The sequence below is a fragment of the Delphinus delphis genome, chromosome 12 (assembly GCF_949987515.2).
Source record: "Delphinus delphis chromosome 12, mDelDel1.2, whole genome shotgun sequence".
Taxonomy (NCBI): domain Eukaryota; kingdom Metazoa; phylum Chordata; class Mammalia; order Artiodactyla; family Delphinidae; genus Delphinus; species Delphinus delphis.
The window spans coordinates 13,988,402-14,007,966 of NC_082694.2; the positions used below are offsets into that span (position 1 = coordinate 13,988,402).

Here is a 19,565-nt window from a genome sequence, read left to right on the forward strand (position 1 = left end):
AAGAACTTGGGACTTCCCTGGTGGTCCAGTGGTTAAGACTTTGCCTTCCAGTGCAGGAGGTATGGGTTCAATCCCTGGTCCGGGAACTAAGATTCCACATGCCTCGCAGTCAAAAAAAAAACCCAAAAAAAACATAAAACAGAAGCAATATTGTAACAAATTCAATAAAGACTTTCAAAAATGGTCCACATCAAAAAAAAAAAAAAAAATACATGAACTTATGGGAATTCCCTGGTGGTCCAGTGGTTAGGACTCCTCACTTTCACTGCCAAGGGCGCAGGTTCGATCCCTGGTCGGGAAACTAAGATCTCCCAAGCCGCACGGTGAGGCCAAAAACCAAAAAGCAAAAAAACCCATGAACTTGGGCAACCTGAAGATAATTCCCATGTTAAATATGCTATTCTCTAGGAAGGAAGGTGTTTTTAAAAACTACTCAATGAGAACAAAAAGGAAGCAGGCTACAAATAGACTATCTAGTAAAGAGCTGGAGTAAAATCCCTGCCTAAAAGTACCAAACACAGCCCTAGATCCACATGAGGTACCTAGTTACAGTGACACTTATATACACAGCCAGTAGCCAAACCACAGAAGGACCAGGTGAAGTGACCCTGTGTCTCAAGCCCTAATTGGGATGGGGGCCTCCGAATCACAGCCACCAAGGGGTCTGGCCTTGGTGCTCCTCTGTGCTTTGTGTTTTGCACATAGGCCTTGGCTGTTCTGGGCATGACAGTCCCAGAGAACTGTTTCCAGTTTAAAACCAAGATTTCCAGTTCAGGAATGGATGGGCTGTGATGTTCTTTGTCTCGTGTGGCATGTTTTCATTGAATTTCCATGTTGTCACTTGGTAACTGGCTTTATTATAGTTGAAGCTTTGGAGACAAAGCATGTAGTTACAACACTGTAAGTCAACTGTACTTCATTAAAAATACATTAATCAATAAATAAGCAAACAAAGGATGTAGTTCACATAATTTAATCAACACGTATTCACGCTCATCCCTTTGTACTTCTCCCACTCTTAGCACAGACTGGCCGCTCACCTCTCCTAGTCCCGTGGATGCACCATCCGTTAAAATATGCAGAATGGATCCTTTCTCTACAAAGGAACGCGTTGAAATCATAGCTCCTTCTCCAAGAAGCAGTAGGTCTTTTTCGGTCGGGATTTCCTGTGGCCAGACAGGTTCATCCAAGAGCCAGTTCTCTCCACTGGAATTTTCCGGAATGGACCACAGAGACACGAGTGAGTCGGTGGACGCAGTGTGCAACCTCCAGGACAGCTGCCTTACAGACTGCAAGGGGGAAGACGGGACTAGGGATGGCAATGATGAGGGACACTCTTTTGAACTTCGTCCTTCTGAAGCTTCCCCTTATGTAAGGTCAAGGGAGCGAACCTCCTCTTCTATAGTATTTGAAGATTCCGGCTGTGATAACGCATCCAGCAAAGAGCCCAAAACGAACCGACCGCCTATTGGCAACCATTGTGCTGATAAACTAACTGCAGTCCAGCATTCCAGTAGCAAGTCTTCCTCGGAACCTACTTTGTCTATTTCTCCTTCAAGACCAACCACTTTAAGTTTAGATCTCACTAAAAACTCTGTAGAAAAACTCCATCCCAGTTCACCAAAGGTGTATCTTTACATCCAGATGCAGCTGTGCAGAAAGGAAAACCTCAAAGACTGGCTGAACAGCCGCTGCACCATTGAGGAAAGAGAGAGGAGCGTGTGTCTGCACATCTTCCTGCAGATCGCGGAGGCGGTGGAGTTTCTGCACAGCAAAGGGCTCATGCACAGGGACCTCAAGGTCTGTTTTTGTGGAACATCACCCAAGGGTTTCAATGTGTTTTTTTCTTCTATTAAAGTCATTTATTTTATTTATTTACTTTTTATTGAAGTACAGTTGATTTACAATGTTGTGTTAGTTTCAGGTGAACAGCAAAGTGATTGAGTTTTTTATATATATACATATTCCCAGTTGAAAAGCTATGTACTGTGCTCATTCTGACCTATCATTGAGCCTAATGTTAAACGTTCTAGGCCCTCTAACCTTTTTGTATTTTGGTCACGTGTTTGTCACGTATCAGTCTCAGCATAGCTGCCAGAAGTTCTCAGGGCTCCATGTTTTAAGTCTTTGGGAGGTGTTGAGGAGAAAAGTATCACTTTCCCCTGCTATTGATCAGAAGTCCTGGGTTTTCTTTTTTTTTTTTCATTTAAATGAGCTTTTTTTTAAAATTAATTTTTATTGGAGTATAGTTGATTTACCTGGTTTTCTTCTAATCGATAAGCCAGGAACACATATGCGTCCCTAAACCAGTCGCCTGGCCAGGGGCTGGGATTATGCTGATTGGTGGATGCAAGTTCTGGATGCAACCTCCAGATAACATCCCATATGAGCCATGGACTCGCTGCCCAGAAGAAGAGAGTTCCCAAAGTCACATCAGGATACTTCTGGTGGAAGCATAGGGCAATGGAAAGATGCTGGAGAAGCAAAAAAAAAAAAAAAAAAGTCTGTTAGTGTTGGGTAGATAACAGCTGACAGCAGAGCACGGAGAGGGGAGGAAAGATGAAATTTAAGGCAGTCTAATCCTGTCTCTCTTACAAGGTTATTTGAGGGAAAGTAGGAGGGTATCACCGTAGATGTTGGTTATATGCAATAACCTCATTGTTTCAAAGTCCATACTGTATGATGGTACTTTGGAGTTTTGCAATAAAATGTTTTTTGTCTGGCAGTATTTGAAGCCCAGTGAAAGTCAATTTTGTGAGCTCAATGGCTTCCTTTTCCCTTATTTCAAGGGCTATGAATGGTGGTCATGTGGGCTGAGAGTAGGCTCTAGGGAAAGACGATGTATTTCATGTAGGGGATTTTGGGTTTGAGGAGCCCGTGGTTAGATGTATCTTATGAACAGTTGCATATGAGAGTTTAGAACTCGGGACGGGGGTTGTGGGGTATATGGGAGCCTGTATTAGAAGAGGCAACACAAGATTGTAGTTAAGAGCTCTTATTCTCCTTGACAGCCTACATTCCCCTCCCAGACACAAGCCCGAAGATCAGTCTGTTTCGTTCATTCACCAAATAGTAGTGATTAGCTACAGCAGGGCAAGAATTGGACACATGGCCGTGGAGCAGAAGTCCTTTTCTCACAGAGCCAGACAGCCTGGGTTTGAATCCCTGCTCCACCCCTTACTAGCTGGGTAACCTTGGGCAACTTACTTAACTTCTCTGGGCCTCAGTTTTCACATCTGTGAAATGAGGGGCCAATAGGACTAAAAGCATTGTATTACTTGAGTTAATAGTAATGAACTACTTAGATCAACTTCTGGCTCATTGCAAGTGCTATATATGCATTTGCTATTATTATTATTATTATTATTATTATTATTATCATGGCTTAGGTCATAAATGTAGAGGAGCTTGCCAAGGGAGAGTATATAGAATAATGAGATTGAGGTTTAAGTACCGTAGACCCTAGGGACTGTGAATCTCTAAGGATTTATTTAAATAGATGTTCAGGGACTCCCCTGGTGGCGCAGTGGTTAAGAATTCACCTGCCAATGCAGGGGACACGGCTTCGAGCCCTGGTCCGGGAAGATCCCACATGCTGTGGAGCAGCTAAGCCCGTGCGCCACAACTACTGAGCCTGTGCTTTAGATCCCGCGAGCCGCAGCTACTGAAGCCCTTGTGCCTAGAGCCTAGAGCCGCAACGAGAGAAGCCACCGCAGTGAGAAGCCCGGCACCACAACAAAGAGTAGCCCATGCTCACCGCAACTAGAGAATGCCCGTGCACAGCAACGAATACCCAACACAGCCAAAAAATTAATAAATAAAATTTAAATAAATAAATAGATGTTCAATAAATATTCACTCCCTTTGCTACCCTTGCCTCTTCTTTACTCACAGTACTTGTCTAGCATCGAAGGATTGTTTTTATTTTCATATTAGCCCATTGTAAAGAGAAACATGCTTGAGAATATCTAGTGTCTTGTATTTATTTTCTGTAGTCATTTAAATAATTCTCTTCACTTTCCTTCTCCATACGCACCCACCACGCTTTTGTCTGTTTCATTTTTTTCCAGCCTTCCAACATATTCTTTACAATGGATGATGTGGTCAAGGTTGGAGACTTTGGATTGGTGACTGCAATGGACCAGGATGAAGAAGACCAGCTGGTTCTGACCCCAATGCCAGGGTACGCCAGACACACAGGACAAGTGGGGACCAAGCTGTATATGAGCCCAGAACAGGTGAGCCTTTCGTTTTCCTTCTGAGGAATAAATAGATTCTTAATTAGGGTGGCAGTGAGCTAGATGTGCGCCATGATTCTCCATCCGTGCTGTGTTTAAAATACCCAATAAAATAAAAGCTGAAAATGATGAAAACTGGCAGAAGTGTTCCACAGGCAACACAGCTAGGGTACAATTCCACAACGTGAATGGGGGTGTGGAGGAAGAAAAATACTAAAAATGCATCAAATGTGCTCACCCTCTGAACCAGAACCTGACAGCAACCAGAAACTTAGAATGAGATTTTGAATGTCCTCCTCCCAAACTTAATTGTCATTCACCCTGTGTGAACTATGCAGGAACTGTTTTCAGAGCCAGCTGGAGGTAGTGTTCTAAGCTATTCTCTACAATAATCCACAGGCAGCTTCCAGAACGTACCATGGCAGGAAATAAAGGTGGACAGGCTGAGCTATGTTGCCTTGTGGGATGCTTAGTCTTCCAAGGAAAAGCTCCATAAACTGAACAGAGACTGGAAGAGTGGTGGGAGCAAGGCATCCTGGGAGCTTCAGCACAGCATCCCTGGACACCACTACGCTGATGGTATTCACAGGCTTACATATGCTTAGATCGGCGGTTCTCAGACTTTCTGATCAATGCCTGTTCATACTTGTAAACATGATAGAGAGCTCAAGAATTTTTCTTAAGGAATTTTATCCATCAGTATTTGCCATATTAGAGATTAAAATAGAAATTTGTAAAATTTTTAATTCAGTTAAAAATGACAGTATTAAATCTATCACATCTTCAAGATATTTTCTGAAAAATAAATATTTTCCGAAAGAAAACTAGTGAGAAGAGTGGCATTTACTTACATTTTTGTAAAGCTCTTTACTGTGTGACTTAAAAGAGATTTCATATCTGCTTTTCCATTTAATCCCTTGCACTATGTTATTTTGGTTGAAGTATATGAAGAAAATCTGACTTCGCATAGATAGGCAGTTGGAAAAGGAGGAATATTTTAATACCATTTTCAGGTAGTTGTGGGGATTCTTCTTTGACAGCATATCAAAATACAATGAGCAAAAGTTTCTGAAGAGTCATTTGCCCTGAATCTAAAACTATAGCAGTGAACATTTTGTATTCTGTTACTTTAACATCCGTTGGTCCACTTTTCACACTGAATGGACCTTTGACCCACGCATGATTTTATAAAATTGTGCATTGGTCATTTGGAAACTATTGGTTCCCTAAGTTATGCATCTTTTCCAAAAGTTGTCACAATTCACTATACAGTATTAAAAAAATCACTCTGGTTAATATCACCACCAGTCTCACCAGAAAAGGCTTTAAGTATTAGGAAGCTGTCAGGTTCCCAGTGATGGACAAAAATTTTCCAAAATTCTGACATTCACTTCCAAGCTCAACTTTTATTTTTGGCAACAAATGCTGTCAGTTTTCCTTGAAGTTCCATTCTCACTTTGTTCATCTTTAAGAAAATATCTGTCAGGTATCCAAGTATGAATAACCACAGTTTGTCTACCAGTTGTTCTTTCAAGTCAAAATGGAGCTCGATGAAAAGAGCATCTGGTTCATATAGTAACTCAAACAATTGCACAAATGCTTTCTCGAGACAACCATTGTACTTCGGTGTGGAGCAGAAATGCTTTATGAATACTGCCCATTTTGTCACACAGAATATTAAAGAAATGCATACCTAAGGGGGAAGATATAATAAAATTAATAATTTTTACTGCTTCAGCAAGGACATTTTAAGTGAAACTGTCTTCCTTCCTCCCTGCCTTTTTCCCTTCCTTCCTGCCTCCCTCCCTCCCTCCCTTTCTTCCTTCCTTTCATTGAAGAACATAATTACTACTAGTATGGTTTGGTGCTGCTGCCTTGGTTCATGCTAAGGTTCAGCAGTGCAAATGTCAACACAGTGAAAAGACAGATCATGTCTTAGAATTATTGTGAAAACAGTCTTGACTTTGTAGACCTCCTGAAATGGTGTTGGAGTCCCCAGGGATCCATAGACCACACTTTGAGAACTGATGGATTAGTTTATCTTTGGAAGGTCGTATCAGAGACCAGTCATAGGAACTGGCCTTTATTTTACTGTTGTACAGTATCCTTTTAGACTTCTTGAGTTGTTTGCATTATTCAAGTGTTTTCTTTTTTATGTGTAAATTTATTTTTTTTATTTAATTAAAGAAATTTTTTAATAGAACCCTATACTTCGACATCTGGAATTTCAAGATAAGGGGAAAATAGTGTAAGTATTTAGGTACGATAAAAAAGCACGTTACAGCTTAAAGAGCTTGTTTTCTATAACACTCAACCCTGGAGGACAATAAATCAACATTTACAGTTTGGATGAAAAATAGCTGTGACCCACAAATCATGTTTCTGGCCATAAAGTTATTCATATAAAAGAAATTAGGCATTTTTAGATAGGTAAGAGTTAAAGAATCTCCTAAGTGAAAAAAGCCAGGGGCAGAAATGTGTGTATAGTGTGTAAAGGGGGGAAAGATAGCTATATATTTGCTTATGTTTATATAAAGAGCTCTGGAAGGATGTACAGGAAACAAATAGTTTTGGGGGCGGTAGGTAGAGGGGAAGTGACTGGTGGGAACTGGGCAGATAAGGGATGGACAGGAGGGAAGCTTGACTGTATACTTCTTTTTGAATCATGTGAATGTGTTACCTATTAAAAGCGAGTTTAAGAAGGGAAACATTTGTTTTGGATGTTTTAGTGACTTAGACATTTTGCTGTTAGGAATATCACTGTGATAACCATCCCTGTGTACAAATCTCTGTCTGCATTTCCATCTACCCTGGGGTGGATGAAATTTAAATAGAACCATTAAGTGGTAGTAACCACTTATTGCCAGGTTGCTTTCATGAAGTTGTGTTAATTAATATTCTCCAGATAGTGTATGAGGTGTCCTTTTCACTGTACCCCTGTAAACTCTGTTTTGAACATATTTTCTTTGAATGCTTCCCAGACCCCAGTAACAGCTAAGGGAAGGGAGGAAGATGGTGTAGCCTGTTGCAGTCACTGGAACTTCCCACCTGATAGTCTATAAGCAGAAAGGCAGGCTGGGTCTCAGAAGGAACCAGGGAGACAGGTATCAAGTGTAGTTTAGAGAGGAGGTTGTAAAGGATTCCTCATCCCTGACAAATACCTTGTGATCCCCCAAAGGGAGGGCTTCCTTGGCCTTTGCCAAGTGTCGTTATGTGCCTAGAGTCATTTTCCCAAATAAAAGGGTTCTTCTGAGTCCACAGGAGGTCACTTTTAATTTGAATGAGGCTTTGTTTAATAGAGTAGTTGGGTTGTAATTCATTTGTTCATTTTAACAAGTAAGTATGTATTGAGGGCCTTCTCTGTACTTAGCCCAGTGCTGGATGGTGAGAATTCAAAAGAAGCAGTTCCCTTCCCTCCAGGACTTTATAATCTAGTTGTGAAGAATAAGAAATAACACACATGAAAAATACAACCAAGAATGCAGTGAAGTCCATAATTAAGTGCCGTAATGAGGGCTAACCACGGTTGATTAGTGGTTTGGAGTAATGAAGATTTTCTCATAAAAATAGGTGAGGACTAAGATGGTTAGAAATGAGAGATTCGCTTTAGATAGTGCTTGCTTTGAAAAGCTTCACCCCAGGGGAAGGGGGAGCAGCTCTTCCGGGCTCCTGGCTCCAGGTTTCCGCTGGGCCTATTTTACTGATGCATATCTCAGAGCTATACCTGGGCTTCCTTCTGTAATGCTGAGTACTTTAATTACTCTTGCTGTGGTGAATTGAAGAAAAGAGGCTTGAGAGGTGATTAACTCTTTGCTAACATTTCTACGTACACTTAGATTCACTGATGCCGTATTATCCGTTGTACTATCTCCGTGAATGTTTTCCTAATATTTCTTCTTTATTTGGGATTTCAGATTCATGGCAACAACTACTCTCATAAAGTGGACATCTTTTCTTTAGGCCTCATTCTATTTGAATTGCTGTACCCGTTCGGCACTCATATGGAGAGGGTCAGGGTAAGTGTTCCCCCCTCAAAAAAGGTAGAAAAAGAAAATATTAAATCTTAAATTCACAAAAGAAAGGTTTTAGAAGAAGAGTAACTTACTCCTAATACCAGCAGACTGGTTGACGTAGAAGAGGTCACGTGAGTGACGCAGAAAGGATTTGTAGACTATTTGCGTCCACAGAAAGCTCAGTCTTCAACAATTGTTGAGTCGAGTTGTCTGTTCCTTGTTGTTGCTTAAATTTGTAATAAGTGCAAAGCACAGGGTAAGCGAGGGAGGGTGACGGTGTTGGTTGGTTACAGAAGAATTTTCCAGAGGACAAGTGGCCATACACTCACATACTTAAAAGGTGGCAAACTAAAGCATGATTAGGTTTTTTTTTTCCCCTCTCAAAATAAACCAAGATGATGGCATTTAAGGAAAACAGTACTGAAAGTCTTTTAAAAGTAGACCTCTGTCACATTCTTCCCCGTACTTCATAAGTGGTTACCCTCCACTTTTCCAGCTGTTGTCCCTGTACTTACTTCTGTATTTCCAAAGTTTATGTCCTTATCACCATTTCTTAATTTATCAGTGTTAGACCTTATCTGTTGACTCCTGGCCAGGGTAGAACAGGATGTAGTTCTCACATAGAACCAAAAGGACCTACCAAGTGTTCTATACAATAAATAGGAAAAAAAGAAAATAATTTAAAAATCAAAGTGGCTAAATTTCAGAATACCAGAGGTAAAGGCACTAAAAGCTTCCAGAAAGGAAAATAAAACAGGCCCAATGTATGTTAAAGGATCAGGAATCATATGGCATCAAAATTTAAGTAGTTATGGGGAATTCCCTGGTGGTCCAGTGGTTAGGACTCCGTACTTCCACTGCAGGGGACACGGGTTCGATTTCGATCCCTGGTCAGGGAACTGAGATCCCACATGCCTCACGGTGTGGCCAAAAATAAATAAAATAAATTTAAAAAAACAAAGTATTTTTTAAAAAATTTGTGTAGCTGTAAGGACATCAAAAGACACTATCAAGAAAGTGAAAATAGGGTTGCCCTGGTGGTGCAGTGGTTAAGAAACCGCCTGCCAAAAAAAAAAAAAGAATCCGCCTGCCAATGCAGGGGACATGGGTTCGAGCCCTGGTCTGGGAAGATCCCACATGCCACGGAGCAGCTAAGCCCATGTGCCACAACTACTGAGCCTGCACTCTAGAGCCCGCGAGCCACAACTACTGAAGCCTGTGCGCCTAGAGCCCATGCTCCGCAACAAGAGAAGCCACTGCAATGAGAAGCCCGCACACCGGAACAAAGAGTAGCCCCCGCTCACCACAATTAGAGAAAGACCGCACTCAGCAGCGAAGACCCAACGCAGCCAAAAATAAATAATTAAAATAAATATATTTATTTAAAAAAAGAAAGTGAAAATACAACCCACAGAAAATATTTGTGAATCATGTATCTGATAAGGTTCTAGTATCCAGAATATATACAGAACTGTTGCAGTTCAACAACAAAAAGACAACCCCATTAAAAAAATGGGCAAAGGACTTGAACAGACATTTCTCTGCAGAAGATTACAAATGACCAGTAAGCACAACACCATTATTCATCAGGGAAATGCCAATCAAAATCACAGTGAGATACCACTTCACACCATCTAGGATGGCTAGAATAAAACAAAACAAAACAAAAACGGAAAAGAAGTGTTGGCGAGGAGATGGAGAAATTAGAACCCTCAATGCATTGCTGGTAAGAATGTAAAATGATGCAGCCACTGTGGAAAACAGTTTGACAGTTCCTCAAAAAGTTAAACATGGAATTACCATATGACCCAGCAGTTCTACTCCTAGGTATATACCCAAGAGAAATGAAAACATAGGTCCACACAAAAACTTGTACACAAATGTTCATAGTAGCATTTTCATAATAGCCAGAAAGTAGAAACAACCGAAATGTCAATCAGCTGATGAATGGCAAAGCAAATGTGGTTTACCCATACAGTGAAATATTATTCAGCCATGAAAAAGGAATGAAATACTGATACATACTACAGCACAGGTGAACCTTGGAAACATCACACTAAGTGAAAGAAGCGGACATAAAAGACCACATACTGTATGATTCCATTTATGCAAAATGTCCGGAATAGGCAAATGCATAGAGACAAGGTAGATTAGTAGTTGCCAGGAGCCGGGGGTAGAAGGGGATGGAGAGTGATTGCTTGATGAGTACAAGGTTTTTCTTCGGGTGATGAAAATGTTCCGGAATTAGAGAGTGGTGATGGTTGTACAACATTGTGAATAGAATAAAAATCACAGACTCATACACTTTAAAATGGTCAAAATGGTGAATTTTATTTATGTGAATTTTATTTCAATAAACACATTTTCGAAAATATGTAGTTATATAAAAATTTTTTGGTTAAATTAAGCCATGCAAATATTGTTCTATGCTAGACCAAATAATGTACCCTGACTTTCTTTTTTTTCTGATACAATCCTTTTTTTCAGAATTGCCTTTTCTCAATTGCTTAGTTTTCTATGAACCTTTGACGTAATTTTTAACAAATGTGCAAAAGTCTGTCAAATATCAAACAATATTTTCTCTGTGCTTCAGTATAGCTTATCTAGATAGGTAGATAGATAGATAGATAGATAGATAGATAGATTTAATTTGTTTTCCCCTGGAGTCTTTCTTCTCAAAGCTTTGTTCTCCAGTCTGGACCAGTTGCCCCCTAGACCTTCTGTGAGCTGTCATCCAAGGATGCACTTCCCTACTCTCCTGGCTTGGATCCCTTGTTTCCTAGCTTCCATGTTTTGCTTTGTTTTATTTTCTTGCACTATACTTTTATTTTGCTGGAGCACATTCTGCAGTAAATTCCTCAGAAACAATGTATGAGAAAGAAATTTTTAGAGTCCTCAGGTATCTGAAAATGTACCTTTTTTTCCATTTTCATACGTAACTGATAAATTGGCCAGGTTCCAATTCTAGATGGAAAATAACTTTCCTTCAGAACCTTGAGAGCATTGCCCCATTTCCGTACAGCTTCCAGCGCTGCTGTTGAAAAGCAGATACCATTCTGATGCCTGATTTTTTAATATAGGGTATCTTGGACCTGTTACATTTTCGTTTCTGGAATCTTTAGGGCTTTAGTTTTATCAGTGCTCGGTAGTTGTGGCTCGCGGGCTCTAGAGCGCAGGCTCAGTAGTTGTGGCGCACGGGCTTAGTTGCTCCGTGGCATGTGGGATCTTCCCGGACCAGGGCTTGAACCCGTGTCCCCTGCATTGGCAGGTGGATTCTTAATCACTGCGCCACCAAGGAAGCACTGTACTGTTTTTTGCAGGAGTTCCTTAACTTGTTATTCTGACTTTCCTAAGTCCTTTATTTTGACAATCCAATTTTTATTGTCCAAGATTGTACCGTTTTTATAGTATTTCGCTCTGTTTACATGAATTCAGTATCTTCACATTGCTGAGAATCTCAATTACATGTATGTATATATTTTAAGTTTTCTTCCCCCTATATTGTCTCTTTCCTCTGGGTATATTTTTTTTAACTTTCTGTTTTGAAATTATTATAGATCCACAGGAAGTTGCAAAGACAGAGAGATACCCTCCACCCACTTTCTGCTGACAGTTACATTAGACATAATTACAGTACAACACAAACTTGACATTGGTACAGTGTATGTATGTAGTTCCATGTTATTTTATTTCAGTACAGGTTTGTGTAACCACCACTGCAGTCCAGATACAGAACTGTCACATCAACACAGAAAACTCCGTCTTGCTACCCCCTTATAGTCACACTTACTTCCCTCCCTACCAGCATCTCTGAGTCTTTTAATGATTCGTGTGTGTGTGTTTCTCATGCTGGTAATCCTTAGCTGTCCATTCATATTTGAGAATAGGGCTCTTGGAGAATTCCCTCGTGGTCCAGTGGTTAGGACTCGGCGCTTTCCCTCCCGGCTCCCGGGTTCGATCCCTGGTCCGGGAACCAAGATTCCTGCAAGCCGTGCAGCACAGCCAAAAAGAACAGAAAAAAAAAAAAAAATGGAAGAAGAATAGGGCTCTAAAATGGTGACTAGAAGTGGACATCACTATAGGGGTAACGATCCAGTTCGTACTTTGGGGTGCGGGGCGCCGAACTCCCACATGTCAGCATCTATAGGCCTTTCCTCATTTTCTCCAGAGAAGAAGCTCTCATTCTCCTGCCTGAGAAAGAGTCGGGATGGGGTGTGGAGAGTTCTTACTGTTCCACATGCAGATCTTCACTGCATCCTTCTGTGTTCCATGCCCACCCCCGACTCATCCTCGTTCTGTCAACCCTAAGTCTGGAATGCCTGGGTTCCGTTTCTCCAGAGAGCAGACCTTATGTGGGGATATATATATCTGGGGATATATCACTCCGTCCGTATACAGACCTTTCGACGGCTCTCCTGCTGCCATCCTTGAGCCTCACCCCCATGCCCAGCAGGTTCTGCTCAGCTAATCAGTTCCCTCTTTGTTGGCTTTATCCCTCACAGGCAGCCTGGTTTACCTTCCTCTGTTCTGCTAAAGAAGCTGCTGTGCTTCCACTGCTTTCTCTCTTTCAAAAATGCAATCTATTCTTCCACTGCAGTCATCCTTATAGACTTACAGTACATTTTACCTTCCTTGGCACTTGTTTTAGTGAAAATGCTTACTAGAAATATAGTAGAAAATCTGCCGTGTTTAGCCAGAACCCCTCTGAAATTCCATTAGTAAATGTAAAAGAGACTATTCAATGATTTGACCAAGATCTTTTTTTTAATTAATTTTAATGAGACATAATTTACATACATACAACATACCCACTTTGTACATTTTTATGAGTTTTGACACATTTATACATCCACATAATCACCACTACATTCAAAATATAGAACGTTTGTATCACCCCAGAAAGTTGCCTTTTGGCTCCTTCCCAGTCAGTCCCCTGTCTTTCCAGGCTCCACCTGGATCCCAGGCAACTGCTGATCTGTTTTCTGTCTTTTCTAAAGTTTCGTATAAATTGAATCATACATGTCTATCCTCTTTTGTGTCTGCCTTCTTTGACTCACTATGAAGTCAGTAGTTCCTTCCTTTTTATTAATATTCCATGGTATATATACCACAGTTCATGTGTCCAGTTACCTGTTGAGAAACATTTACGACTAAAGTTGCTGTGAACATTTGTGAACAAGTCTCTTTGTAGACATACATATGTATCCTTAGTCTCGGGTAATTATGAGGTAGGATTGATAAGGTCTGTGGTAAGTGGTTTAACTTTATAAGAAAGTGTCATTTCATATCCTCACCAGCAGCGTAGGAGAGACCTAGGTCCTCCACATACTCCACACTTATGTTTCAGTCTTTCCATTTTTAGACATTCTATTGGGGTATAATGGAGTCATACTGTGGTTTAAGCTTGCATTGCTCTGATAACTAATGACCTTGACAGTCTTTTCAAGTCCTTTGCCAAGTATATGTATTGTGACTAGTTTATTCTAGTCTGTGGCTTGCCATTTCATTTTCCTAATGGTGTCTTTCGCAGGGTAGCAGATTTTAATTTTAAAGTTCAGCCTACCATTCTTTTCTTTTGTGCTTATGCTTTTTGTTGAAAAGACTCTCTGTTCCCCCATTGAGTTATGGCCAAGGTCTCTTTTAAATTCTAAGTTATAAAATAAAAACTTTAAGAATGTTATGTGATTAAAAATTAATTCCATGAGTCCAGACTCAAGCATTTATCTGCACTTAGTTTGGTACGACCTACCTATTAGCAGGTGAAACCCTCCCTTCTAGGGCCTGCAGCATAGATTCTTCTAGTGAAGTATCTGTTTCCCTTTAGTGGGAAGTGACAAATGCCAACCCAGTTCATATTTTTGTTCAAGTACACTCCAGCTTATTTCTCAAGAAATACGAAGACATATTTAATTTATTTCATTTCTCAAAACTGGTTTTTATCATCATTACAAAAGGAACATCAGGCACTGTGCTAAGTAGTTTGCCTGAATTACCTCATTTAAGTCTCAGAGCAATCACACACGGTGGGCCCTGTTATCCTGTTTGTATGAAAATTTCTCAAATAACTAGTTTAATTTTATATTCAGAATTTAGCGTAATTGACTTGGTTTTCTTCACTAAAAAAAAAAAAAAAAAAAAGAGGGCTTCCCTGGTGGCGCAGTGGTTGAGAGTCTGCCTGCCGATGCAGGGGACACGGGTTCGTGCCCCGGTCCGGGAAGATCCCACATGCCGCAGAGCGGCTGGGCCCGTGAGCCATGGCCGCTGAGCCTGCGCGTCCGGAGCCTGTGCTCTGCAACGGGAGGGGCCCCAACAGTGAGAGGCCCGCGTACCGCAAAAAAAAAAAAGACTATGTCTTTTTATATCAAATACAAGAGGTTAGTGACTAGTAGAAAAAGTTACCCGCTTAAGAACACAAATGTGGGCTTCCCTGGTGGCAGAGGTTAAGAATCCACCTGCCAGTGCAGGGGACCCGGGCTTGAGCCCTGGTCCAGGAAGATCCCACATGCTGCAGAGCAACTAAGCCCGTGCACCGCAACTACTGAGCCTGTGCTCTAGAGCCCGTGAGCCACAACTACTGAGTCCGTGTGCCACAACTACTGAAGCCCACGTTCCTAAAGCCCGTGCTCCGCAACAAGAGAAGCCACTGCAGTGAGCAGCCCGCGCACCGCAACAAAGAGTAGCCCCCACTCGCCGCAACTAGAGAAAGACAGCGCGCAGCAACGAAGAGTACTGCTCGCCACAACTAGAGAAAGCCCGTGAGCAGCAAATAAGACCCAACACAGCCCAAAATAAATAAAATAAATAAATTTTTAAAAAATCTCTCTATGTTTAAATAGATTCACATATCAAAATAGACTTAAAGATAAGTAACACTTTTCTTTCTTTTCAGATCTTAACTGATGTAAGAGATCTCAAATTTCCACCACTATTTACTCAGAAATATCCTTGTGAGGTTGGTATTAATTCTCATCTTTTATTTTCTTTAGAATCTTACTTAGAACGTGAAGCGTCCTTAGCAGTCAGCCCATCAGTTTCCCCGTTTTACAGATGAGGAAGCCTAAGGTCTAGAGAGGAAAGGGACCTGATCCGAAGAACACACAACTTGTTAAAACCAAAGGCTGTGACTCGGTCCCAGGTCCTGGGCCCAGTGCCCTGTGCTCCAAGCTGCATGACACCCCATCTGGGAACTGTAGCAACCTTGTGTTTCGATAAGGCTGAGCTCCTAGCTCACCCTAACAGCCGTAGAGTTGCCATTATGATCATGCCATTAATTTCTTTATCTTAGTAAATTTGGGAGAGATCTTAAAAACTGGCTTCTTTTTTTAAAAAAGTCACTAATTTCCACTGATTTTGTGTGTTGGAGTTATGCCCCTCAGGGTGACACAGTAAATGGTCCAGAAGAAGTGGGAAGGGAAAATTCAGCTGGTCTTGATGGTGAAAACTGTGTGTAATGAATTTTTCAAGTTTCTTTTTGCAGCTTTTGTTTATTTCATTATATGTCCACAAACATATCACTTTAAATTTATGTGTTGATAAATCTTGAATTTTCTTAGTAAATGAAGTTTAGGTAAATTAGACTGTGTGGCTAGTCATCAAGTTGGAAAAAGTCTAATTGATCTTTCAGTATTATAAGTATAACGAAGGGTTGCATTAAAAATGAACTTTATAACAATATAGAGATATACCGGCCTAAAGTGAAATCTATTTTACAAAAACTATTCTGTTGTGTATTTTGCAAAGTCGATGATTCAATCCCGGGGCGGGGGGGCGGGGGGCTCATCAGAATCCATGTTATATTAAAGGGGTTCAAAAAATCAGTAAAAAGGGCTAGGTACTGATCACTGGCATGGTTATTTTTTAATTGAAATCTTTGAGATAATTGTACATTCACATACAATTGTAAGATGAATTTATTTTAAAAGTCAGAGTATGCCTGCGTTTCAAAGATGTGACTGAAGACCTTTTATTATATGTTAGAAAACAACCAATTACCCCAAAATGGTCCATGTGTATTTGGAGCAGGGATTGGGCAAACTATGACCCACAGACCAAATCCAGCCTGCTGCCTATTTTGGTAATAAAGTTTTATGGGAACACAGCCAGGCCCACCTGTTTATATAGGGTCTGTGGCTGCTTTTGTATTTCAGTAGCAGAGTTGAGAAGTTGTGTCAGAAACTGGCTCGCAAACTTAGTATAGTTATAGAAACATCTGGCTGACTTCTGAATTAGGCAGCTGGTTAGTGGCCCTTTTATTACAAAACAGTTTTTATCTTTCAGTATGTAATGGTGCAAGACATGCTCTCCCCATCCCCTACGGAACGGCCTGAAGCTGCAAACATTATTGAAAATGCTATATTCGAGGACTTGGAGTTTCCAGGAAAAACAGTTCTCAGACAGAGGTCTCGCTCCATGAGCTCATCAGGAACAAAACAGTCAAGACACTCCAGCAGCTCCCACAGCCCTTTGCCAAGCAATTAGCCTTAAGCTCTGCTCGCCTCCCTAACAGGTGACACGGAATAGCCCACTTCGAAGGAATGTTGATTTTTCCAAAATCGTGACCTTGAAAATTTTGTTCTTTGCTCGATTTCATTTTGGACTACTTTTTCTAAATCAAATTTAAACTGGATTTTGGAGCTCAAACCTTTGAGCCAACTCTTTGATTTTTGCTCTGCTCAAGGAGAGGGCTGTCACTAGATCACACGTGGTCCTTTTCCTTCGTTGGTCTCTTGAAATCGGCCGGCCAAGCATCCTAGCCCTCACGTTTTGTCTAAGGAGGTGGAAGCAACCCCTAAAATGTATAGAGAGAATTATAAAATGGAAATATTTTTGTAGTACAGAAAAATGAAAGTCCCTACATGTAGTAACTATACTGTTCTAGAAATACACTTTCTAGAGATGACAGTGGTGATTTTGAAACTGATTTCCAAAAAAGCTGACTCCGTTTTTGTCCCTGGTGGGTAAAAGGAATCTGCATTATTTTGGAGGACAAGTGGCACAAATTGTACAGCGGTTTATGTCCAGAGCTAGTTTTCTAGTGACGTTTGTAGCATTAAATAGCTTTATTCCTTAGATGGTTCTAGGGAGCGTTCAAGAGCTTTTTGTACTTTTACCTCCAGTAAAGGGAAAATGAAGCTTTTTGTGTAAATTGGTCAAAAGTTCTGGTTTGGGGAGGAGAAAAGCCGTAGTAAGAAATGAATCATATATTACAACTAACTTCTTCAATTATGAACTTCTGAAATCTAACGAAATCTTAAGTGTCTTAAATATAATACTGTAGGTTGGTTTTTTCCCAAAACTGACTGTAGATAACAGTTTAATCATCTAACTTGCTAACATGTTTTTATTTTCCACTGTAAATATGTTTATTTTTTATTTATAAAAATTCTGAACTCAATCCATTTGGGTTGGTGGTGTATAGAACGCACTTAAGTGTGTTAACTATTGTGACTTCTTTCAAGTCTAAATGATTTAATAAAACTTTAAAAAATGATTTATGGTTGATTGTTATTTTGGGGGGAACTAGCCCTGAAATGGTAGTTTTTCAAATTTATAAAATGGGATCATAGGTCTAAGAACAGTCATAACCCTACTCTCAAGAAAGCTTACTCCTAACCTGTTCTAAACAGGCATCTTCTTGTCATTTCCCAAGGACTTGACAGGACCAAGTCCTTTTCACAGTTCACTGGACTCATAATCCAGAGACATTAGCTCAGTTCCTACTCAGTGCCAGGGGCATAAAGAGCACCCTGCCCTAAAGGGAGACCTCGAAGAGCAAAGGCTCTGGCGATGCCAGTTGTGTTGGGATCACAGTGTGTCTGACGTGTACCATGAGGAGGCGTGTGTCATGAGGGCACAAACCAGCTAGACACAACCTTTAAGGGTCAGATGCATGATTATTTCCATCTTACAGATACGTAATGTCTGACCCACAAAGTTTGAGCCATTTTTAAGCTGGACATGCATGTCGCAGATCTTTGTGTGCTCTGTCCTCACTCTCACTTCGCGGTGAGTCTCTAACTTTGTCTTTCTTCCCCATCCTGCTTGGCTCCTGGCCAGCCCATCTCTCTGCTTCATCTCTTGGTCGGCCTGCTTCAGTTACCTTTTTCCTCTTCACCCCAGCGAGGGATCCTGTTGATTTCTTCCCAGTCTGCCCACTCAGTCCCAGCTGTGGACCTTGGACCCTCACGACCACCCTGAGAGCTAGCTATGAAAATGTTATAATAACTCCGTCATGGGTGTTATTGTTGCCGTTCTTATGGTGAAACTCGGGTCCAGAAAGGTGTAATTTGCCCAAGATCACAAAGCCAATCAGAGCGGAACTGGGATCAGATCCCAGGAATTCCAGTTCCTAGTCAGGGTTTTGTCTATTCCCTTGCACCAAGTTGTCCAAAGGTTTGCAAATATCTTACATGATATAATCAGGCCTTCTTTCATTTTAATTCTGCCTGTGCCTTTGCTGGCCACTAGGATGAAAGCAGCCATGGGAAGTTAAGGGGCTGGGCTAGCAGGGCCTAGCAACTCCTCAGTGGTAGCCGGCACGGAGTCTCCTGCGTTCTCACCCAGGGCCCTTTCTCCCGACTCCAAACCCTACCTCCCTTCAAGTTGTTGCTTTTCTGGCATCTTTCCAAGTCCCCTCCCTCCACACTTGCCTCTCCCTTTAACACTTTGTACTTAATAACACTTAACCATTGTCAGTCCTCAGACGCGCCTGTAACTGGTGCAAATCAATCTCCTAAATAGCTGAGGTCCCAGAGGGTAGGGACACACCTTCTTGTAAGCCCAGTAACATCTATCATAATGTCTGGTACTTGATTACGTATTTGTCGAATTGAATTTGGAAAACATAACGTGTAACTCACATAGCTGCAGCCCTCAGGAAATAGCCAAGTAAGGAGGAAAAGAAATGCACCGGTCACTGCAATAAGTATTTGACAAAGTGAAGGAGAAAAGATGGCTGAACAATCCTGATGTTAAAAACATAAATTATTATGAACTTTCATCAAATCTTTAACCGTGGCCGCTTTTAAGTCTTCTGTCATTTACAGACAGTTCTGGGTGTACTCTGATGCTTTTGCAAAAACGTTCCTATAAAAGGGTTTCATCTTCAAGGAATTCATGGAAAAGACTCTGACAAGCACGGGTTTCTGGTAACTGACTCTACTGCTGAAATGAATGAATAAGCATTTTCAGAACTCTAATGGAAAACTGATGAATTCATAAAAGTGCTAACAAAAGATCAAGATGAAAAAAAATTACATGGGACTGAGTGGACAGATGAGGATGATTATAATTTTTGTGACTTTGAGTTTTAAAA

The 19,565-nt window shown here is 40.9% G+C and overlaps 1 protein-coding gene across 1 annotated transcript in view; it reads left to right on the plus strand.

Annotated features, from left to right (window-relative positions):
- EIF2AK3 (eukaryotic translation initiation factor 2 alpha kinase 3) overlaps positions 1 to 17,735 on the plus strand; it is a 68,804-nt gene extending 51,069 nt beyond the window's left edge. Inside the window, exons 13-17 of the mRNA XM_060027383.1 lie at positions 1,023 to 1,800; positions 4,071 to 4,238; positions 8,153 to 8,254; positions 15,141 to 15,203; positions 16,529 to 17,735. Of these exons, the coding sequence (XP_059883366.1) occupies positions 1,023 to 1,800; positions 4,071 to 4,238; positions 8,153 to 8,254; positions 15,141 to 15,203; positions 16,529 to 16,729 (1,312 nt within the window). The 3' untranslated portion in view covers positions 16,730 to 17,735. The remainder of the gene's footprint in view (positions 1 to 1,022; positions 1,801 to 4,070; positions 4,239 to 8,152; positions 8,255 to 15,140; positions 15,204 to 16,528) is intronic.
- Positions 17,736 to 19,565: the final 1,830 nt, after the last annotated feature.